At 51.9% G+C, this 24,340-nt stretch overlaps 1 protein-coding gene across 5 annotated transcripts in view; it reads right to left on the reverse strand.

Moving 5' to 3' along the window:
* Nucleotides 1-16,951, reverse strand: part of KSR1 (kinase suppressor of ras 1) — a 162,556-nt gene extending 145,605 nt beyond the window's left edge. For 2 of the 5 annotated variants that reach the window (XM_030294745.1, XM_030294750.1), the window contains exon 1: nucleotides 16,547-16,950. In XM_030294745.1, the coding sequence (XP_030150605.1) occupies nucleotides 16,547-16,777 (231 nt within the window). In that variant the 5' untranslated portion in view covers nucleotides 16,778-16,950. Of the gene's footprint in view, nucleotides 1-16,546 lie in introns of all 5 variants that reach the window. The other 3 variants (XM_030294746.1, XM_030294747.1, XM_030294748.1) reach the window with 2 other exon arrangements.
* Between the last annotated feature and the right edge of the window lie 7,389 nt (nucleotides 16,952-24,340).

Here is a 24,340-nt window from a genome sequence, read left to right on the forward strand (position 1 = left end):
TATTTTTACATATTCACACAACTACAAATGCTATGCACATGCAGGTTTGCACTGTGTATGCTCTCACTTAATGCAATAGCATAGACATGGTCCTGCTGTCACCCAGTCTTCCAAAAGCACAGACGTGCACCTAATAACCCATCATAGGCCACACCACGGTATGTTTAACCATCCCCTCGCCGGTGGGCACCTGTTTCGTGGGGGGGGGGTTCTTTTTGTATTGCAGATGATGCACATATCCTCATACATTGTGCATCTGCTTTCTGCCGAATAACTGCCTTAGAATAAGCTCCCTTGGGGGGGACGAACCAAGTCAGAGAGTATCTACTGTCCTGGTGTAACAGACGAGGATAAGAGAGACACCTGCCCGCATCATCCACCCTCACGGGTGCCCCAGGAAGGCTTGTGGGACGAATACAAGCAGCCACCGCTCACCCAGGCCAGGACTCGGCCACCCGCCCTTGCACTCAGAAACAGGACCCACTTCCAAGTGCACTTTCAGGAAGTCAACAACAGGGATTCTGGTCGCTCCAGGCTCCCCTGAGAGGGGCATCTCCTTGGGCGTCACCCGGGGCTCCAGCCCGAGTTGCAGGAAGACTTCCCACTTACCCCCTTGGGCCTCTGCCCTTGCTAATGCTTGGCTTCCAAAGCTCTTCCCCAGATACGTCCCCATGGTATCCCTCTCCACCTTTCTGAGGTCTTTATTCAAATAGTACCTTCTCTGCAAAGCCGTCCTGACCCGTCATTTAAAATCATACCACCCCTTGCCCCTGGCGCTCTTCATCATTGCCCTCAGTGAGGGTGAGCACTCTCACCATTGAACGAACAACCTATTCTACCTACTCACTTAGTGCCTTACCATCTCCCAACACCGAAACCTAACTTCTACAAAGCCGGTATTTTTATCCATTTTGTTACCTGTTACTTCCCCCAGTTTAGAATAGTGCCCAGCCCACAGTGGGTGCCCAACCCACTACTTAAATACTTGTTGAAAAAACAAATCTAAAAAGACTCTGACTGTGTGCCAGGCATTGTGTTTTCCATGGCTCATCTCACTTACTAGGGACACCAATCCTATTATAATCCCCATTTTACAGATGAGGAAACTGTTGTTCAGACAGGTTAAGCAACTTGCCCAAATACGCACAGCTGGCCAGGAAGGGAGTGGAGCTTGAACCTAGCCCATCGAGTGCCAGAATCTGTCCATGTACCCTCCTGACCTTTTATCCAAATACGGGAGCAGGCCATTGGCCAGCAGAGCTTTCCAGAATAAGACCAAGAATCCACCCTGTGGGGGCGCCTGGCTGGCTCAGTGGTAGAGCATGCAAGTCTTGATCTTGTGGTCATGAGTTCGAGCCCCATATTGGGAGAATTTACTTTAAAAAAAAAAAAAAAAAAAAGAATCCAGTCTATGACGAAAATAGGGAAGAGAAGGCAGGAGGGGCAAACCCAGGCAGTGGACCCCAGGAACCTCTCCTGCTCCACTTCCTCAGGGGAAGAGCAAGTGTGACTTTTAGAACATAAGCCCAACCTAGTTTGGCAGCCACAGGGCGACAGAGGCCAGTTAGCTGTGACCAGCGGGATTGGGGCTTTGACAAGTAGGGTGTTAAGAAAACAAATCATGCCAGACCAGGAAACTGCTTAAACTAAACAGGGCCGGAGAGGAAGTTTGGTTTACACTGTTAGATGCCCAAGACAAGGTCTGGGCATTTGGGGCCACCTAAGTCTTTTTCTAAGGATGGTCAGGAGTCTCCTCTGGTTTAGGGACCAAAGGTGGGGGAGGGTGTGAATGAACCAGTGCTTAGGGACCAGTTTCTACTAGTCACACGGCCGATCGTAGCCTGCATGGCTGTCCACACACAGGTATCAGGACTAAACGAAATCTGTGGCTTTTGGTTTCTTTTTACTTTTTTTTTTTTAACTACTTCCTAAAACTCTCAAAATTTTCAAAGATGCAGTTGCAAAACTGGCCCAGTGCTATGTCTCTACTGCTCACCTCTCCTCCTAAACCACCAGACCAACCACACATAAAAAGTTTCCTGTCCCCTGAAGAGGCAAGTTTCCATTTGCTGATGGATTCTTCCTTCCTCGGTTTGGTCCCCTTGGCCAGGGTGCATGAGGGCCACTAAAGGGAATCTCCCCAGGGACTTTCTTTCTCCTGAAGTTTTGCCACCAACATTTAAAAAACAACTATGTCTCGAAGCCGTCCCTACAAGGCCCAAGTGCTACCCGTTATGTCACCTTTCTAACCAGAGCGCTTTGAAACAGAAGCCAAGTTCTTTCAGACGGAGTCAGGTAAGAGCCTTGGCTCTGAACCCACCTGCCTCCCAACCCCCACTCCCACAGTCAAGGACGCCTCCCTCCCCTTCCCTCCCCTTCCCAAGCCTTCTCCACTGGGAGCCTTCCACCTCTCGCTGTGCCTTTCTTATGCAAATGGCACCTGCTGATCTGGACTCCAAAGCCCCGGTCATCTCATCTTTACAAATTGGAGGCAATCCCATTCAAACGGTATGGAAAAAGGAGAGATTTTCAAACCCTCTTCCACCTAGCATAGCGTTACTTCTTCCAAAATGCTGAACGTAAGTCACCAAAGCCTTTTTCAGACCTCTCTGCTCTAGACAAGACCCAAGGTCAAAGAGATTTCTGAGGGTGCAGAGAAATGAACACAAATGTGGCCTCAGGCAATTCTAGATTTGAACCCCAGCCCTACCAATGACTGTGTGACTTTGGGCCTTACTTCCTCATCCACCAAGTGGGCTAGTGAAGTCATCATTATTGAGGAAGCAACACAGAGAACACCTGTGAAAAGCCTGATTTATTAAAAGTGGGCAAGTCTACCTCTAGTTAGCTATAACTGAGGGGAGAGGACAGGGGGAGCCCAAGATACTACATTCCTAGGATCTGGCATTCCCTTCCCATTTGCCAAGAAGCTCATACTAGAAACCCAAGGACCTTGTCAAAGCTGGCCCCCGACTCAATGGTATCAGAGCACCCTGTAGCTTATGAGTCATCTGGCCTGCTCCAAACAAAATGGCAGCCAACATCTTCCATGGGCCCAGTTCCTGGAACTGCCACGGGGTCACAGCTCACTAGGTGAATACATTCTAGGCTGCCCCAAGGTTGAGTATGTTGAACCCTCTGCTCAGACCTCACCCCCCATCTCTTTGCTCTATCTTAAGGAAAGACAACATTGAAAAGCACGGTGTCCTCTAGTCTGCATTCCCAAAAAGACGCACAAATCAGAGTCCCTGGTCGGGAAGAATGGGGCAGGGCAGGGCAGCTCAGCCAAGAAGGGGGTTTCCCGCATCTACTTCTCAGGCTCGTTTCCCATAAGTGGCACCTAGATACTCATACCTGGTAGTAGCAGCCCCACTTCTGAGCTGGCAACCTCAGTTCTCAGGGCCCCTTCCTTGCAAGAGGCCCAGGGTCCCCCCCCCACCACCACCCCCAACCCGGCAGACTGCAGCTGCAGGAGAGAAGAGAGTTTCAGTTAGCATGGGGAAGGCCGGTGACAGAGAGCACAGCTTGGTTCAAATCAAAAACCTATTTCCCAAGTCCCCGCACACCTCAGGATGTAGAGATGAGTCACTATGCGGCCTGATGGGCTTTCATTCACACCCTTGCCAGCACCTTCTAGTGGTTTACTCATCTACAAACTCCTCCGCTAAGCTGACTTGCGTATTTACTGTTCTATCCCAGAACAGGGCCTGGCACGTCACGGGGGGGGGGGGCATCACTACGGGGCAACACTATCTGCTGGATTGCTGCATTCATTTTTTACCATGGCCCCACTTTAGGGAAACAGTCCCAAATGCCCACCTACATCCTTGACCTCACGGCACGTGACGCATGGCCAACCACAGTCCTCATGGACCACCACTTCCTGCTGACCTCGAGGCACACTGGCCTGCACAAGTTGGCCCCTCGACCTCAAATACTCTTCACCCAGGTCTTCATAAGGCTGCTGTCTTCTCATCTGTCAACACTTGGCTCAAACATCACCTCTAAGAAGGAGGCCTTTCCTGGTCGCAGCATCTAAAGTAGCGGCCTTCTCCCCGCCCCCATCACTCTACCAGACTTCCAGGTTTCTTTCTCCCAGGCCACCTTCTCTGTCTGTTGGCCTTTGATCTTCCTCTTTCCACCAAAGGAACCTCTCTGTCTTCTCACTGCTCTTTTCTTAGCACCGAACACAGTGCCTGGCACGTAGTAGCTATACAGTAGTCACTGAATGAATGGACAGAAGAGAGAAATATTCAGCCAAGATGGGAAAGATTTCCCCACTTTAAACATCTTACCATTTTACTTGTCAATTATACCTATTTTTAAAAAACATAATAACAGACAGAAAGGAAGGGAATGATTTAACAAGGCCAAAAAAATAAAAAATAAAAATAAAAGAAGAGGTTGGGGAGGGGGGAGAACAGAGGCCAAGAAGACTGTAAAGAAAAGGGAAGAAAGTTACCCAGGAGTACCATTTTTAAGAAAGCTATCATTCAAAAAGCATAAAATGGAGAACAGCGTAGCGATCCCCATCACAAAAAAAAAAAATATCCATGCCCTTTGACTCGATAATTCCATTCCTGGGAATTATCCCAAGGAAATGAATCCAGAATTGGAACAAAAATAAAGAGGCGTCTGTAGAAAGACGATTCCAGTCATGTTTATCACAGCAGAGACCTGGAAACAACCGAAATGTCCAGTAACAGGGGAAATGCTTTGGCAAGTTACGGCCCGTCCACTGGATGAAATATCATGCAGCAATTAAAATGGCCAAATGGAAGAGAACAGAGAATCATGAACAGGTGTTTTAGAATAATGCTGACAGGAGGTCAAAAAGCACTGTAATCCTGGGGCACCTGGGTGGCTCAGTCGGGTAAACTCTGACTCTTGATTTCGGCTCAGGTCATGATCATGATCTCACAGTTTATGAGCTTAAGCCCTATGTTGGGCTCTACACTGACAGCACGGAGCCTGCTTGGGATTCTCTTTCCCCCTCCCTCTCTGCCCCTCCCCTGCTTGCACACGCCCTCTCTCTCTCTCTCTCAAAATTAATAAACATTTGGGGCGTCTGGGTGGCTCAGTCGGTTGAGCGTCCGACTTCAGCTCAGGTCATGCATGATCTCACGGTCTGTGGGTTCGAGCCCCGCGTCGGGCTCTGTGCCGACAGCTCAGAGCCTGGAGCCTGCTTCAGATTCTGTGTCTCCCTCTCTCTCTGCCCCTCCCCCATTCATGCTTTGTCTCTCTCTGTCTCAAAAATAAATAAACGTTAAAATAAATAAATAAACATTGAAAATTTTTTTTTAATTTTTTTTTTTAACATTTATTTTTGAGAGAAAGAGAGGTGGAGCACCAGGGGGGGGGGGGGGGGGCAGGGGTAGACACAGAGTGTGAAACAGGCTCTGGGCTCTGAGCTATTAGCACAGGGCCCAATGTGAGGCTCAAACCCACAAACTGCAAAATCATGACCTGAGCTGAAGTCGGATACTCAACTGACTAAGCCACCCAGGTGCCTCCCAAAAACTTTATTTTAACAAAAGTATTGAATGACCAGGCACTGCCCAACAGGCCTTCCACATCTCTGCAACACCTCACAAGAGTCCAAAAGAAACCTATGCCTATTTCCTTTTAGCGAACGAGAAAACTGAGGTTCCGAAAGCCAAAGAAGTTGCCCAAAGTCGCAGAGCAAGCAGGGAATAGAGTCCTGCTGTGCATGTGACCTCCCCACAGAACCCATGCGCAACCCCAGGTCTTCACTGGCCTCCTTGTGCTCAAGGCCGTCCTTCTCCATGATGCCACCATGACTGTGTGCAGAAGGCCACTACATGATAGGAAGCAGCTAGCAAAAAGTGACGGACGCCTGTGGGAATTCAGCAAAAAGCAAAGAAAGCGAAGAAACAACAAAGGAAACCACCTTTGTTGAGGGCAAGAAACCACAGAGAAAAGAAGCCGGAGGGCGGTCAGCAAGACCAGGTGTCAGAAGGGACAGAGCAGAGCATGAGACAAGACACACGCAGGGCCGGGAGCTCCTGGAGAACGAGGTCTGCGTGCCCTCACCCACTGTCCCCCCAGGGTCCACACGCGGTAGCGCTCAATAAACGTCAGCTGACATCTGACACCTCGTGGGGTGCGGATAAAGCAAGAAGCAAGAGAAAAGGCAGAAGAGGGGACACAGAACCAGGGAAATGAGTGGACTGGGAACCGGGACTGCCGTAGCGTGACCGTGGGCTCTGGGGGCCCACAGCGGGACAGGAGACTCAGGGAGGCGATGCACCGGCCCTCAGGCTCTGAGAACAGGACCCAGGTGCAGCGGGAGATCTGAGTGAGCCAGTGGGACAGGCTCCCTGCAATGGATGGGCGCCCAGCAGCCAGGGCAAGCTTCTGGAGAAATCGAGACTGTCACTTCATGGGAAAAGGCATAGAGATTCCTCCCGCCTGCTAGGATAGGTATGGCTCTGCCTGGAGGCAGAGGACTGGAATAGAAGACCTTCTCAGGTCACTCTGCTCCCTTAAGACCAACCGCCTAGCCCCACGATTCTCCAAACCAGGCTTACTCAGAGGGGAAATGCCATAGATGACCCAAGACTGGTAGACCTGGTTACCCCTGAAGCTGGGGGATTACTACGTGGGGGCTCATCATACCATTCTCTCTACTCTCGCACTTTTGAACATTTCCATAATAGAGTGTTTGAAACATGTAAACTCAGGCCCAGACATTGTACCTAAAAATCACCAGGGACTGGCCCAGGCTGGGGGCTGCCCTCTGGATCCCAGACAAAACCCACCAGAGTCAAACAATGATTCTACGCTAACAGAGTTTTCGGGTGGAAGAGAGGGGAGTTTGCAAAGGCAAGTCAGGCAGTACAGGCGGGTCATTAAGACTGTCCGTGTTCACGGCACGGCTTGGTCTCTCCTTAGCTGTGTGTCCCTGGGCAAGTCGCTTAACCTCTCTGCACCTCGGTTTCTTTCTCTGTAAAATGGGGATCGCAATGGGACCTTCCTCACAAGGTTGCTGGGAGGAGTAAATGCCACATAAAACTCCTAATGGGGGCGGGGGGAGGCATGGAATAAGCTTGCAGTAAAAATCAGCTAGTAGGATACATTCCATTTTGTAATGTGTACAGATAGTTATTTTGGAAACCATGCATCCATCTGATCAGTCATCCGGAGAAAATGAAAAAGAGTGAATCCAGTCCATTTCTGAGAGCTCAGGCAGTGGTGTGGGGTCAGCACATCCAGCGCACCTAGAGTGGCCCCACAGACCCAGGCCCCCATTGGCCAAGGGGCTACAGAGAGCTCCTCCCTTCAAAAAAGCCAGAAACAGGAAGCAGCTTCCTTTCCTTTCCATTCCGAGCCAGCATTTCCTTTTTTGTTTTAAAAAGCATTCCTTGTCTGCAGCCCAGCCCTTCCCCTGCCCTCAGCAGCCCCAGGCTCAAACACACCCGCAGCCATCTGCATTTCTCTTGGACTGTTCTCTGCCCCCCAGCAGGGTCATGGGGTTCCCGGTAAACTCTGAGTGAGCATGCCCTTGACACGAGGCTAACTGGCACGCAGAGATAGGAGGAGCAGGAACAGGGACCCCAGGCACCCAGAGTCTCTGGGCAAGCCTTGCCTCGCCTGGTTGGAAGGATTAAGTGAAACGGGTCACTCTGCCTCCCTTTGTGAAGCACCTCCCTTGACAACAGGCGACCTCACACGGCTTGGTAAGTCTATGGACTCACCAGCCTCTCCTCAACCCACCCGATTCAAATTGGAATCTTAAATGGGACCCCAGGATCATAAAAACATAAAGCTTGGCTGACACTAAGCCTACAATTTCTTGTTTTTCCCGTTCATGGCTTAAGGTGGTATTTCCCCCAACTATGTTCAGTGGAAGAAAGATCCCTGGATCAATAAGTTTGGGAACACGTGCTGCAGGGCATCTCAGAGCCTTAAAGACACTAATCATCTTCAGGAATCTCCAGAGGGGGAGAGGGCTGATGTGGCACATTCTCAACCACCAGAAGGCCTCTTTCGCAGATACAGTAGAGGAAAGGCTGCGCTAAGCCCTTTCGAGGGCCCCACGCCCTCTCAAGACAGTGCCCAATGATGGAGAACTCCCAAGTCACTTTTGAAATACGCCTATAATTTTTTTCCCAGCCAGCGAAACTCTGAATGCACCATGAATAAAGCTGGTCCTGCTTTATCCATGCCAAGATCAAACCCAAATGAACTGGCTAAATTGGGACTCCAAACCTCAAGGTGTCATGCTGAAGAAAGCCTCACCTCTCCATAAGCAGCTTCTCTTGACAGATTTGCAGAAAGCAAAACCCTCACGATCAGTGTTACAGACGGGGGTCTGTAGTTTATTCTGTACAAAAAGTTATTTTTCCTCACCATAAAGGCCGAGCCCATGGACTGCCGTAAGCTTTCTTTCCCCCTCTTTTTTTAAAATTTCAAACTCAAGTCTTGATTTATTCTTGCAATTATTCTGTGGGTGGAAAAATGAAAGGGAGGGAAGGCGAGGAGAAAAATGGCAAACAAACAGGATACTTCAGCTCCGCTATTGTGAAAGGCAATCTGCCCAGTTAAAACACACTGCTGCCCACCAAGGCCAGAATGGCAGAAAATTACACATGCGTATAAATACATAGGTTTTATATGTGGCGGCAGCTTGAACTGAGGCTTTTTCAAGGCAGGCGAGGAACAATCACGCCTAAGAACAAATGACAAAGCATTTCTGATCCCAACATCTGTCCCCAGTGGGTGCACAGGTATGTGCATCTCTACCTGGGATCTGCAACAGGGGACAAAGACAAGACAAGACGGACACAAAGATGTTGGATTAAAAGGCTGTATTTTCTGGCAGTGTTAGTAAATGATTTATAACGTTCTCTTGACATTAAAACCAACAACAGCGTTTCGTGGAATATAATGCAAACTCTGCACAAATTTAAGAGAAACGCTAGGCCTACAGGAGTAAAGGTTCACCCACCCAGGTCCCAGGGGATCTTTCAGTGGCAGGACGAGAAGCCCTTGAAAGTATAGTCAGGTTCAAAGCCCATTGGCTAGACTGGTTTTCAAAAAAGACCCCGCACACAGGATACCCCAAGTTGCTCCCCAAGAATCTCTCCATTGCCTGGGGTCCCCAAGCCATGGAGACGGGGCTGGGAAGGCCAATCCATTTGCTTCCTCTTGCAGCAAACTCCTTGAGGCCGAGGACCCCACCAACACAGGAGGGTGAAATGGAAGGCTGCTGTTGGCCATTAGTCTAGATAGATGGTTTCATGTCTCTCTCTTCAGGTCTGCATCCCAGCTCAGTGCTCAGTCTCTCCTCCGCCCTCCGGCAATGTTAATTCTCTAACAGGCATTCCCACCAAGTCCCTTCACCGTTGGGACTTAAGTATCCTCACCTGCAAGATGAGAGGGCTGGACCAGATGGAAAGCCCGAGATCCTCTGAAACCCCCTACCAAGGCGCCCCAAACAGCCATCTGATCGGTATCTGTGGCTGGTGAAGGAAAAGAGTCTACAGTTCAAGGGATAAAGACGTCACTGCATGGCTGTGCCCTGCCCAGAGGCAACCAGTCCCCTGGACACAGAAAGCCCTGACCCCCAGCACCCCCTCTGCTGTCTTGGAGAAGACCACGCTCTTCTAACTGGTCAACCCAAGCCCCCTCCCAACTTTGCTGCAGGCAACCAAAAACCACAGCCCACAATCTTCGACACATACCCCAGAACATCAGCCTCAGGGACCCTGTCCTGTCTCCTGTTTACACTTCCCAAACTCGGGGAAGATGTGGATGCAGTGGCCGAGGTGGAAATGCATAAAGGTTGCCGTTTTAGAAATCCTGGCATTCATGCTGGAGAAGGGGGAACATATCATGCCCTAAAGATTTTAAAGAATAGGATTACGATCGCATGTTGTTACTATACTTTGGCCTAGCAAATTCCCCTTCTAGGAAAAGACTCTGCAGCATGATTTATAATAGCAGGGCTTGGAAACAGCCTGGATGGCTAACACGGGGAGGACTGGTTCAATGAATTTATGGTATGACCACACGATGCAGCCACCGACGGCGCTGATGTATATCCACGCGTATCAACGTAAACAGAAGACACAAGGCAATGCACACGGTATGCGCCGCAAGTATCTATGTGCACATCCGTCTGCAAATGCAGAGGATAAAAACCCTGGGAGGACATACAGCAAACCGTTAAGAAGAATTAACCAGATCCGAGAGCTGGCATTAGGGGTGTGGGTTTTTTTCTTTTGTTCATCAGTGTTTTCTTTCTCACACTGAACACAGATCATTACGTGTATTCGGAAATATTTTTTACAAAGTGGAAAGCTAGGGGATAGAGTGCTTCTCGGAAGGATTAGTCAGAAAGAATAAGGCAGGTGTCCATTAAAAAAATTATGAGCAAGTTGATCTCTAGGCAGCTTCTCGTTTCTCAGAGGGACACCGACACAGACCTGGTTGCATCAGAGTTTGTTGACAGAGGCCTATCTTTGAGGATGTGCCGGGCTGCATGTTAGGGAAGCAGCCCCAAGCTCAAGTTCGGAGGCTGCACGGCCTGGGGTGGGCCACCAGTCATCGGGAACTGAGCCACCGAATAACCACCCCAGGCTGCCCTTTTCTGTTACTGCCCGAATTCCCACCAGGGCTGCTAGAGGCGGCTGCAAGGTTCAGGACGTAGTTCTGAAGACCAGTGCACCCCAGTTCGGTCACCTACTCATGGAGTCCTCTCCATTCCTCGGGGCCACAGGGTCTTCATTTGCAAAATGAGGATAAGGTTCTTGTGAGAGTTAAACAGGGCGACATAGGCCGGGGGCCTACCTGCGTGCAAGACACAGAACAGGTGAACACGGGGGCGCCTGGGTGGCTCAGTCGGTTAAGCGTCCGACTTCGGCTCAGGTCATGATCTCACGGTCCGTGAGTTCGAGCCCCGCGTCGGGCTCTGTGCTGACAGCTCAGAGCCTGGAGCCTGTTTCGGATTCTGTGTCTCCCTCTTTCTCTGACCCTCCCCTGTTCATGCTCTGTCTCTCTCTGTCTCAAAAATAAATAAATGTTAAAAAAATTAAAAAAAAAAAAAAAAAAGAACAGGTGAACACGAAGAACGTGTGCATCTCGCAACTGCCCTCACTGTGCCCGAAGGCCATTCCCATAACCCCAAAGGCACCTACGCGGCTTTCTCTTCGGAACTGAATGTGAGAGAAGATTCCGAGCCATCTATTCTGAAAAGATGTATACTTTTTATTTTTTTTTTATTTTTATTTTGTAATGTTTATTTATTTTTGAGAGAGACGGCATGCAAGCAGAAAAGGGGCAGAGCGAGGGAGACGCAGAATCCGAAGCAGGCTCCAGGCTCTGAGCTGTCAGCACAGAGCCCGACATGGGGCTCGAACTCATGAGCCATGAGATCATGACCTGAGCCGAAGGCGGACACTTAACCGACTGAGCCACCCAGGCGCCCCAAAAGATGTATACTCTTTAAAAAGCACAGCTTAGAGAGACTTGGTGGCAGGTTCTGCTACATCCCCCCACCACCACAGACACGGCCAAGGGCCAAGGCCTTCGCAGTCTCTCTCCCGGCCACAGCCAGCAGGCGGGGAGAGAATACCTGTGGTGGGGAGTGCAGCCCCCTGGACATGGGGCCAACCCAGAGGGGAAGGAGGCATTCCCGTTGTCCCCAGCAGCATACCAGCAGCCCTCTGGCACTCACACTAACTTGGGCTGAGGCTGCGATGAGGCCTTCCTCCAGCACCACCCGCCCCTCCCCAGCGTCCTCTCCCGGGCAGGACACAGCAGCTTTCTTGGCGAGAAAGGAGTAAAGAGGAGGAGACACGCAGGACCCTCTCCAGGCCACCACGGAGGAATGCGGGTGGCAAGTTCCAGCAGGGATAAAGCTGCCAAGGCAAAAGCAGACACCAAAGGGGGCAGTGCCCCATCTCTGCATCCCCTCAGGGACGGCTGGAGTTAAAACCTCCGGCTGGAGTTAAAACCTCCGGCTGGAGTTAAAACCTCCAGCGGGAGGTTGCAGCCATGGCAATGGAGCAGAAGGAGAGATGCCCCCACTCTGAAGCGATGGCCGGTGGGGAAAGGGAAACCAGCTCGCGCTCTCAGTTCTGCCAGGGACGTAACGTGGGACACCAGGACTGTGGGAATAGTTCCCACCAAAACAGAAGGCTAGACTGGCCAACCCGTTCCGGCACATTCCCCATCCCTGAGTACTTGGCAAGCCACGCTCCTGGAGTCACTACGGTTCACCCGCCTGGTTCCCCGTTAGAATTCAAGTTTCCCCGAAGACCAGGAAGGCATCCTGAGTACCTCAGAATCCTTGCCAGGGGGGCTGCAGCTAGCCCAGCAGGCAAACGAATAATGATGGAAGTTGAGTGAATGGATGTTCATGCAAGCCTGGAGGGCCTGATGTTGGGGGGGTGGCGGGGGCAGATAAGGGACCATGGGGCCTGGAGCTTGGTACTCCACACAGCAGGGTTCTGACCTCCGTCACAATCAAGCTGGGCAAAAGGCAAGCCCTGCTGACCTTCCGAGTGGCACCTCCTGGCCCCAGGGCAACTCAGAGACTGTACCTACCACAGCTCCCAAGGTCCCCTCCAGGGCAAGTCCCATGGGCAAGGTCCACGGGGCCTTCTTTCTCCAGATCAGCTTGCATAGGAAGGAATTTCTCTCTATAAGAGCATAAGGTAGAGGGGGCGGGGCACCTGGTCGGTTCAGGTCATGATCTCGTAGTTCATGGTTCAAGCCCCGCATCAGGTTCTGTGCTGACAGCTCGGAGCTTGGAGCCTGCTTCAGATTCTGTGTCTCCCTCTCTCTCTGCCCCTCCCCGGCTCGTGCTCTATCTCTCAAAAATTAATAAACATTACAAAAAAAAATGTTTTTTAAAAGAGCGCAAGGTAGAGAGATTTGGTATGCCTTGGCCTGTTCTGGAAAGTACTAGCAGGCTGGCAGAAAAGGGTAATGTTACGATACCACTAAACGTGAACCTGCACGAGGCACTGTTTTCTCCCCAGAGCTCAGCACAGACTCGGTCCACAAAGCATGAATAAATGAGGGAATGACCTGGCATGGGGCTCCAGGCCCAGCTGTGAGGCCAGCCAGGTGTCCCTGTGTGAGCCCATGTGGGAACGAGAACATTCCGTCCTGCCTGGGTGGAGTTCTCAGACCCCCTAGGAGGGTCTGCTGGAGGCAGGGCACGGGGCTCTTCTAGGATGAAGAAGCCTCACAACTTTGTTTACAAATTCAGGCTCTGAGTTCTAGATTCTGTCACCCTCCCTCCCCATCTAGAAAGAAAAAATTGTGTGGTGAAAGTTGGTGGATTTCCGGGAAATATGAGGAGCCTGAGAAGGTTCCAGCACACTTGCCGGCAGGTAAGAGGCAAACATTGAACCCCAGCTCCTTGCACTCTTTTGAATCCAAACTGGACCACTACACAGAGAAAAAGTCATCACAAGGGCAGCCAGACGCGTTGCGCCCACCCCGCCCCCCCACAACCCCGCACACCATCACGACCTGTGATCTGGGGCACCAGCAGCTGCGCCCAGGTCAGGGGCTTCTGGGGGCATCCCACGTGCTGTTTCTCCCAGCAAGTGCTTATTGGATGAAGGCCAGGGGTGCCTGGATGGCTCAGTCGGTTAAGCGTCCGACTTCAGCTCAGGTCGTGAACTCGCAGTCCGTGAGTTCGAGCCCCACAACGGGCTCTGTGCTGACCGCTCAGAGCCTGGAGCTTGCTTCAGATTGTGTCTCCTTCTCTCTCTGCCCCTCCCCCACTCATGCTCTGTCTCTCTCACTCTCAAAAATGAATAAATGTTAAAAAAAAATTTTTTTTTTAATGAAGGCCAGACTGGGCTGGGGTTCCTAAGATTCTGGGAGAAGTCTGGCGCAGTTGCATAAGCCAAGACCTCTGGGGAACCCCTTTCTTCAAAAGCCCGGAATCCAACATTGCAAAGCATTCTCTCTAGGGGCCCTGGCCTGGAATATGATGGGAGAGGAGCCTGCAGAACAGAAAAGAAAGCCAGAGCGGACAGCTGGACCACTGTCCTGCCTCCCTCACTACATGCTGGCGGGATGGTCTCCTGGCCCGTGTCACCCACCTCTAGGAGACAAGAGCCAGCTGTAGAGAAGTACCTTCCCCTAAAGGTGGCCTGTGGCATGAATGCCACTGGACCCTCACCAGGGAAAGTTTATAGGCAGAATCTTTCAGTAGTAGGACACAAACTTACAGGCTCACAGCACTGTAGGTTTATGCCATCTTGTCCCCATTTTACAGATGGGAAAGTTGAGGTTCAGAAGTCATGGGACAGACACCCCTCCCCACCCCAGACCTGAATTCAAAGCTGTCCACCACACTGTCCCCATCAGCAGAATTCTTTCACTAATACACTTCCCCCCTATTTTATCAGTTTCGTAAATCTGGATTTTACAACTGTTTTTTAAACAGAGGCATGTGCAACAAACGTTTGGTTCAACCCAACAGAGTCCCCTTCACCAAACCACAGAATGTAGAGCCTTGTCAAGGGCCTACAGAGATCCACCCCAACCTCCCTGTGCAGGTTAGGAGGCTGAGGCCTCCAGGGCAAAGAGATTCATTCAAATTAGCTGGAGGCAGCTTTAGGGAGCCAGTTCCTGAGGTCTCAATTCCCATTCCCAAGAAACAAACCAGGTCCTGCCTTTTCTCGGAGTAGGGTGAACCCAAATCCCACACCACAATGGAGAGAATGGGGAGCTGGGTATTGGTTCCTGTTTACAACGCAAATTTCCTTTGGGTGGGTTTTCTGGCTGTCAGAGGCCATCACCCAATAAACACGCAGGAGGGAGGCCACTGACACACAGCTCACAGACCCAAATAGCGATGCTTGGGGGTGTCACGATGCCATATCTTTGTTAAAATGAATGACTCTAGAAATCAGGGTATCTAGAGGGCAAAGTACCATTTCCAGAGAATGAACAATACACAGTCCTCCTGTATCTACTCCAGGAACCAGGAGCTCTTCAGAGCAACATGGGGACAAGCCGAGAGAGGTCAACACAGAGAACTTTCTCTCATCTCGATAACACAGCAGTCCAAGCAGACACATGCTGCAGGACGATGATCCCGCCTCCCACAACTAAGCCACACAGGCCCCCTATTGTGTCAGTTCAAACACCGAACTTTGCTGGGCAAACACATTCGGCTGTGTTCAAGAAGAGACCAGTTTCCCTCACCCCGTGGAAAACAGCAGCATGCATGCAAGAAGGGACAGCTTGGGGGCAGGGGGGTGTTGTTGTTGGTTGGTTTTTAAAGCAAAGCCCCGGTCAGTACTGCTAGAGCAACTGTAATGAAAATAATAATAGCCAGCACTCACGAGATGCTCCCAACGTCCCTGGTTTTGTAGCTTTGAAGGAAACAAAACTGCAGGAGAGAAGTCACCCTCGAACATTGTGGATCAAACAGGGATTCAGGCTGCTGATTGGCCTATGACAGCTGGCAGAGGCAGTTTGCAATAAAGGGCTGGGGAGGGGGCTGTTAGGTTGAGAAATTAAGGTTCTCCCACGACAAAACATCCCCAGATCGGCAGAAGGCCAGATGTGCTGACGCAAGGTGGAAAGAAGCCACTTCAAGTTGGGGTAGCAATTAAGTGGTCCCTGGAATTTTACGGCCTTTCCAGTGTCAGGACAAAAGCTAGTTGGGAATGCACTAGTTTCCCTCTATTGTGTATGGGGGAGGGGGAGACCCCGCCCCCCTTCTGAGAACCCAACCATCCTCTTGACTTGTTCTTCCAAATCCTTTTAATACTGCACGTCCTGGCTATAATTTGAGGGAGGAGGGCCTGCAGATCTTATTTCTTCTTTACACTGGAGACTCTCTCCCCCAGAACCCCTTAAATAGTGTCATCTTCCTACCAAAGGCCTGGTGCCCCAGCATAAACCTTCCTAAACCAAAATCCAGTGTCTGAGGAGGAGTGGGGGAGTCGGGGGGTAATTATATTTTGAGCAGTGAAATGCTGTGGCTGTGCGAAAGGAAAGCATCAAATGCCTGAGCAATAAATATGCAGTTTCAGCAAACACGTTTTGAAAAGCGGCAGACAAAAATCCTGGAGGAAAGGAAAGAAAGGAACAAGCAGGGAGTCTGGGGCGTGAGAGAAAGAGAATGGCGGGCCTGTGATCACACTTCAGGGGGACCCCCCCCCCTCCCCGTCACCCCGGCCCACGGCTGCTCGCCTCAGTCACACAGGGAAAAGTCCAGCGTGTGACTCAGTGGGAGAATGAGTCCTGCGGCCCCGCAAACTGGGCGGGGGCGGAGATGGGGAGGCAGGGGATGCCCGCGCGCAGCCCACCCCGCCCACGGGCTCCTCGAGCCTCCACCCCAGTTCCCACTCCGCCCCTCCCCCCAAATCCCGCCCAAGGTGACGGGCTGGTCCTGGGTCCCCAAGCTGCCGCAACAGCGACTGGAGGAGGGAGAGGTAGCCTCAAAGGGGCGACACCGGCTCCAGGATGCATCTGGGAAGGAGTGCCCTGGGGCATCGAGGGAGGTGCCGGGGCCGCTCCCCGGGCCGCGCGGCCCCCTTACCTCCAGGGTCCGGATCTCCTGCTGGGTGAGGTCGTTGGACACGGCGCACTTGGTGCGCAGCCCGCGCAGGCTGCCGATGGAGATGTCGATGAGCTTCTGGAGCTGCCCGCACTGCTGCAGCGCCCGACTGGCCGCGGCCCCGGGGCCCCCGTCCGCGGCCGCCGCGTCCCCCCCGCCGCGGCCCTCCTTCTTCTCTCCCATCGCCGCCGCGCGCAGCACCGCTCTATCCATGCCTCGGCATCGGGGCCGCGGGGTGGGCGAGGCGGGGAGCCCGGGGGCGCGGGCGCCTCGGGAGGGATTCCGCGCGCGGGGAGGGCCGGACGAAGAGCGCCCCTCGGCACAGCCGGAGCCCGGACGCTAGGACTGCCGGCCGCCAAGCCCGCCGCTCCCGCCCGCCCAGCCGCGGCTGCAAAGCGAAAGCCGCGGCGACCCGACGGCTGCGGCTCCCGAAGCTTTTAAGTGGCAGCGGGGGCCGGGTCAGGGTAGCTGGGCATGCTGGGACTTGTAGTCCGCGCCGCGCACCTGCCGCTCGGCCCGCGCCCTCGGGGCCCGCGTCCGCGCCCAGCGCCCGGCGGTCCAGGCCTTCCCCTTGGCGACGGGCTCCGGCAGTGCGGGAGCGCCCTGCCTCCTCGCTCCGGGAGTGGCCGCTGCGCACCAGCTCCTCCCTCCGGCGCCCAGAGCGGGGAGGGGGTGGGGGGGGGTGGGCTCGTCTCCCCGCCCCCTCCACTCCTGCCTCCAGCCTGGGGGCTTCCCACGACCCCCGGATGGGGCGGGGCAGGGGCCGGTAGCCCCTGGGTGGGAGGAGGGTGCGCTTCCTGCAATGCTGCGGCAGAGCCTAACCCTGGAAGGTGGGGACAGTGGAGGTTCCAGAATTTCTATGTTGGTTTAGGGGCCGCCATCTAGTGGGAAGGGGCCTAAAGTACTTGTCCTCTGGCTGGTTCGCGGAGCATTGACTCTCGATTGTCTATGCCAAAGGGAATGTTCGGGCATGGAGAAAGACGTCAGAGCTTTCTTCAGGATCGTATTTACCCATCAAAATAAGCATCCCATCCCTCCGCCACCCCTACCCAGCAGGCCAGTCCAGACGCTTGGGGTGGCACATTGATTTGTCACTTGAAGCGCTCTAGAACAGACAGCCTGGGTTCAAATTCACACTCAACCTAGCTGTGACAGCTGAGCTGTGAGCTCCCCCTCTGACCGTCTTGAGTTTTCTAATTAATAAAAATGGGGTGATAATAGTATCTATTTTCTAGGGTTCATATAAAGAATGAGTTAATGTGTGGACCTAAATTGATTACTGACACGTGTAATCACTGGATAAATGCTAGTAATTGTTACTGACCAACCTCAGATTTCCTAACCATGGCCCCAGATGCCAGCAGTGGCACGGGCACAATACCGCTACTGGCCTGTGTGTGCAGGGCCTTTCTATCTTCTTTGCCTCTTAACTCGGCATTCAAGCCGCAACCCATGCCCCCACTCCCCCCTCCCACCTCCTGCCGCTTCATTTGCGCCCTGTTACTTGGCTAAACTGAAACGCCGGGACTCTTAATCAAAAGCGCACCATCTATACTTCCAACATCTGCTGACTAGAAGAAATAGCTCTCAGAATGTAAGCGCCTTGGCTGCAGAAGTGGCTGAATAATTTATCTTTGTTTCCTCTTCCTGGAGCCAAATACAACGCAGGGCCCACAGTAGGAGCTCAATAAAGTTGTGCGACCCATTTCATGAATTCTTTGGGCACATCCTATGCTGAGTTTCTCCTATCTTTCAGGCCATTTCAGGGAAATTGGGACTTTCTTTGTGTGTCTGTCTCTCTCCCCATCTCCCCCCCACCCTTTTTATGAAGAAGGAGAATTGAACAGGAGATAGTGTCCAAGCATTGTATTCCTACCTGAAGTCTACACACAGTAGTGGGTGGCAATTTATATTAAACCTTCCTTGGGGCATCTGGGTGGCTCAGTCGGTTAAGTGTCCAACGTCAGCTCAGGTCATGATCTGGTTGGATCTTGAGTTCCAGCCCTGTCTTGGGCTCTGTGCTAACAGCTCAGAGCCCGGAGCCTGCTTCGGATTCTGTCTCCCTCTCTCTCTGCTCTTCCCCCGCTCATGCTCTGTCTCTCTCTCCTTCAAAGATAAATAAACATTTAAGAAAATGTTTAAATCTTCCTTTAATGTCATTTGAAATTTCAAAACTAAAACACAAAACTATAACTTAAAAAAAATTTTTTTTAACGTTTATTTATTTTTGGGACAGAGAGAGACAGAGCATGAACGGGGGAGGGGCAGAGAGAGAGGGAGACACAGAATCGGAAACAGGCTCCAGGCTCCGAGCCATCAGCCCAGAGCCTGACGCGGGGCTCGAACTCACGGACCGCGAGATCGTGACCTGGCTGATGTCGGACGCTTAACCGACTGCGCCACCCAGGCGCCCCAAAACTATAACTTTAAAATGTGCTTTTGCAAACTAACCCCTCTTGTGAAGATTTTCTGAAACACAAGGGGCTTCCTCCCTAACTCTTGACCCTTCCCACTAAGAGTCACTACTCCATTCCTTAATTTAAAACAGGACCCTCAGTTCTGTGTCTGTGAAGCCCCCAACCCTGTTACTTTAGCCCAGCCCATCGCCCCTGCAGGAATAGTTAACTGCCCCGATTGAAACTGTGTAACCGTTATTCTCACACTGTGAATCAGAATCTCCTGCAGGGCTTGTGAACAGGCAGAGCGAGGGACCCCACATTCAGGGCTTCTGGTTCAGTGGCTGGAGAATTTGCATTTTCTAACAAGTTCTGGGTGAGGCTGATGCTGTGGGGTCTGGGAGCCTGAACTTTAAAAAGGTTGGTGTAGGAGTGCCTGGGTGGCTCAGTTGGTAAAGCACCCTGATCTGATCGTCATGATTCGGCTTATGTCATGATCTCTCCGTTCCTGAGTTCGAGCCTCGGGTTCGAGCCCCACATCCAGCTCTGTGCTAACAGCTCAGACCCTGGAACTTGTTCAGTTTCTGTCTCCCTCTCTCTCTGCCCCTCCCCCGTGAGCACGCACTCTCTGTCAAAAATAAATAAACATTACAAGAAATAATAAAATAAAAAATAAAAAGGTTGGTGCAAAGGAAGGTCAGCGGGCCCAGGGAGCTATCTCAAGGGACCGTCCATTGTGTGTCCTGGGTGGCTCAGAATCTCTGTCTGTTCAGCAGCTGGAGCAGCCAGGCTTGAGTGAATGACTCACTTCTAACTCAATTCACAAGAGGTTTCCTGGTAAGTGCCTATTTATGCATTTACATCAAGCTGTAATTGCCACTGGGGCCTGGTTGACACATCCCCCCACCCCACCCCCCCAGGGCCATTTTATGTGGGAAGCTGTATCCTGAGAAGGGTAACTGCCACCCTGGCAGCGGTGTGAGGGTTGGAGACTGGACAAAGCCCTGTTCCCCGGCTTCTCTCCCGCCAGGCTCCGTGTGGCCGGTCAGCCCCTCTTCTGTGGACACGGTCTGCCTTCTGACCTGCAAGCCACAGCGTTCCTCTCCTGCGTTACACCCCTGCCTCCCAGAGATGCAGAAAGCAAGGCTTTACAAATAATCCCTTCATTCATCCCTTTAACATTCAGAATTCCTCGAGTGTTGAGTCTGTGGCAAGCCCTATTCTGGGCTCTGGGAAACAGGAGTGGGCAAAACAAAAACAAAACAAAAAATCCTTACCCTCCGGGAGTTTATATTCTGGTGAGCGAAGACAGACCATAAATAATTCAGTAGAATGCCCAGCATGGCTGGTGGTAACAGGTGCAAGGGCACAGGAAAGAGCAGGCCAAGGGACAGGGAGCGTGGCGTGTACAACCTTCCCCGGAGCTGTTTGAGGGAGTGGGGTTCTCCGTCTTGTCTCTGAACCCTGAGCAAGCCTTCTCTTATCTCAGAGTCTTTCTCCTCATTTGCAAGATGGAGGGCACGCGTCGTGAGCAGGAACCGAGAACATTCTGCAAAGTGATGGTCGCAGAGTCCTTACTCTCGATGTATTTATTCATATTTATTGGTGAAATACTGCATCGCAGGCCCTGTTTCAAGCACCTTCGGTAACTCAACTAATGTTACTTAGTTTCCTTCCTCACCCTCCCGAGTGAGTCTCTCCTGGTTCGGTGAATTCATCCATTACGTGGTGATTCTTGGGGGGAACTTCATCTCCAGACTCTTGAGACTTTTTCTGTGGCATCCTCAGGACAAGAGGGTTCGCTCCTTCCTTCCGCCCTCCCCTCTGCCTCGGGCACCTGCATTGCTGGCGCGTGAAGCCTTCGAAGCTTGCACAGCGCTGCGAGCATCTCGGCACCACAGCAGCCGCGCAGGAACGTTCGTGCCTAGACCCAGAAAACACGAGAAGGGCACCTGCCGTGTGCTAGCCTCTGGGGTAGGCCAAGGGAAGGAAACCATGTCCTTATTCACGTGGAACAAACCTGAGCATGGAGACAAGAAGTTAAATATACACCCAGAGTAAATTCGAGGAAGGATAAGTGTTGTGAAGGGAGAGAAGTTTATAGCTGATAGCAAGTCCCCAGGGTATGGGGTGCTTCTTCAGCTGAAGTGGTCAGAGAAGTACTCTATGACTGATCTTGAATTAAGATCTAAAGAAAGAGAAGGAACAAGCCATGTGGAGCTCCGGGGAGAAGGCATTCTAGGCAGCGGGAACATCACGTGCAAATGCCCTGCGGCAGGAACAACTCAGCTTGCTCCAGGAATAGCATGAAGGCCAGTGTGGCTACAGCACAGGGAGAGAAGAGCAGGGGTTGCAGAGAACGGAGGATTTCTGGAAAGGGGGCCGATGAAGTAGGACTTGGGCAGGAAGTTTGGATTTTTCTCTAAGTCTTTGTTACTCCTGAATGTAGTCCAAGATTCCCGCGTCGCCCGGGAGCTCCTTAGAAATGCAAGGTCTCCGGCCCTGCCCCGGATCAGCTGAATCACAGCCTGGATTTTTAGCAAGATCCCCATGTGACTTGAACGTATGTTGAAGTTTTAGAAGCACAGCTCTCTAAGTACATTGAAAGAAAGCCACATTCCTGACAATTTTAAGTGTCCTAAAGATCTTTCTGGCCACCACATGAAGAGTGGAGGTTAGAAAGGTGGGGCAAAAGCAGGGCCACTGGTTTTGAGACTGCTTGCAGGGCCCAAGTGAGATCACAGGAGCAGGAGCAAGCGCTCGGGGGTGAGGAGGAGACAGAGGAAATAGAGTGGATGCCCGACAGCCAATGGGTTGACTGTGGAAGGAGGAAAGACATGATTTGGGCCATCTTGGCCTCTGCTCCTCCAAAGAGACTGCAGGGCACGGTCAGAAGCACCCTACCCTGTGGTCAGGTGCAGCCACGCCTCCCCTCCCCCCCTCCACCCCCAGCATCACCACAGGACTGACAGGTCACATGTTTAGGGGCAGTACAGGAGAAGCTTTGGTTTCCTGGATTTCCTCTTCAGTTAAATTATCCAGGAAATGCATGGAGTCGCCCTGGGGAGACGAACCCTATTATCTGTTACCTGTGCTCATTCATTCATTCATTCATTCATCCATTCATCAACTATGCACTGAGCCCCCGATATGTGCTTGGCATTGTGCTAGACTCTGGGAACAGAGCAGTAAATGATACATCACTTTATAGTTTATGAAAAGACTTTTGAAGTATGAATTCCTGAAACAAGGCCTACAAAACCCTTCATTCCCAGGCCCTGCTGACTTGTCCAGGTTCATGTGCCACTCGAGGTTTTTTTTCAGTCAATGTCCCAATTTTAAGAATCTGATGAAAATAAAAAGCATGTCTCCGGGAAAGAATGGGGCTGTGGACAAGCTTAGGATCCCTGCCTAGCTGTTGATCCTGACCACTTTTACTCAATACTCGTGGGTCACGCTGTGCAGTATCATGTCACGGTGACCTTGCTCAAGCTGTCACTTCTGCCTCCAGTCCTTCCTGTCCATCTCCCCTACACACATTTCCACTCATCCTGTGTGTAGATCGAGCTGACGTGCCCCTCACCCCCTCCCACAATAGAATCAATCTTTTTTTATTTTTTGATGGTGGGGGAGCAGAGAGGGAAAGCGAGAGGATCCCAAGCAGGCTCCACACTGTCAGTGCAGAGCCCGACGTGGGGCTGGAACTGACGACCCTCGAGATCAAGACCTGAGCTGAAACCAAGAGTTGGATGATTAACCAACTGAGCCATCCAGGCGCCCTCCCCCTGCCCCAGAATCAATCTTTCTAACTCCCTCATGCCCACAGACCTTTGCACACACCACGTATTTTTGGTTCTTCCCTTGCCTGTTTCCCTGACTAGGTAATGAGCCTTCTTGGACTCAAATAGATCCTATATGACCTTGGGAAAGTGTTTCACCTCCCTGAGTTTATATTCCCTCATCAATAAAAATGAGTATAATAACCTCTCCCTCCAGGGTGGCTGAGAGGTAAAGGAAATAGATAGGCCTACGGGTGCCTGTCTGGCTCAGTCAGTTAAGCGTCCAACTCTTGATTTCGGCTCCGCTCATGATCTCAGTCATGAGATCGAGCCCCGTGGAGTTGGGCATGGAGCCTGCTTAAGATCCTCTCTGTTTCTTACTCCCTCTGCCCCTCCCCCACTCACACATCCCCATGCCTGAGCTCTCTCTTTCTCTCTCTGTCCCTCAAAATAAATAAATAGGGGCGCCTGGGTGGTTCAGTCAGTTGAGCGTCTGACATCGGCTCAGGTCGTGATCTCGTGGTCTGTGAGTTCGAGCCCCCGATCGCTGCTGTCAGCCTGTCGGCGCAGAGCCAGCTTTGGATCCTCTGTCTCCCTCTCTCTGCCCCTCTCCTGCTTGCGCTCTCCCACATAAATAAACATAAAATAAATAAATTAGATACATAAGTTAAATTAAATTAAGTGGATAGTCCTGGCGCACAATATGTCATTTAGTAAACAAATGACAGATTGCATTTTGTAGGCAAAGAAACCAGGGCCTCTCTCTGGAATATTGACCCCTGTGTGGCCTCAGGTGCTCCCTCTAGAAGAAATCCCCACGACCTGAGAAGTGTCCTCAGAACCCGCTCTGGGTCAGGTCACAAGAAGGAGCCAAGTTGAAAAAGGTCCTTCTCAGCCCTGAAACAGAAGTCACTCAAGTTGCCGAGTGCCTTTTCCGGCAACCCGGAAAAGAGAAACCCATCCACGGGAAGGCAGGAGGTGATGTGGGTATCATCTTCATTCCCATTTACCTCTTCCAAACCTTGAACTCTCCTCCACTTTCTTTTAATTTTTTTTAAGCTTATTTATTTTGAGAGAGAGAGAGAGAGAGAGAGAGCAAGTAGGGGAGGGGCAGGGAGAGAGAGGGAGAGAGAGAATCCCAAGCAGGCTCTGCACTGTCAGCACAGAGCCCAATGCAGGGCTCGAACCTGTGAACTGTGAGATCGTGACCAGAGTCCAAACCAAGAGCCGGACGCTTAACCAACTGAGCCACTCAGGCGGCCCACTGCTCCCCTCCACTTTTGAATCCTTGCCCTTCCGAGGTCCCCAGGGCATGCTCCCTGTCCTCTGGGGTCTGGGACCAATCCCCTGCACACTTCAACTCTTCCACTGTGGGCTCCAGCTTCCGCCCCGCCCCCTGTGCCTCATCACAACCTCCTATCGGCTTTCAGTACCACCTTTCCCACTATCCCCTGCTCGTGGCCTTCCTTCCCTCCTTACCCTACATAGATTCCACACTCCATCTTGACTATCGCTCCCCAGCAGGCCCCCTCCATGAGCTCGCACTCTCTTTCCCCCATAGGAACCTGGCGAAGTCCCAGCCCTTGTAAAACCAACCCTCC

Source organism: Lynx canadensis, chromosome E1 (genome assembly GCF_007474595.2).
Source record: "Lynx canadensis isolate LIC74 chromosome E1, mLynCan4.pri.v2, whole genome shotgun sequence".
Classification (NCBI taxonomy): domain Eukaryota; kingdom Metazoa; phylum Chordata; class Mammalia; order Carnivora; family Felidae; genus Lynx; species Lynx canadensis.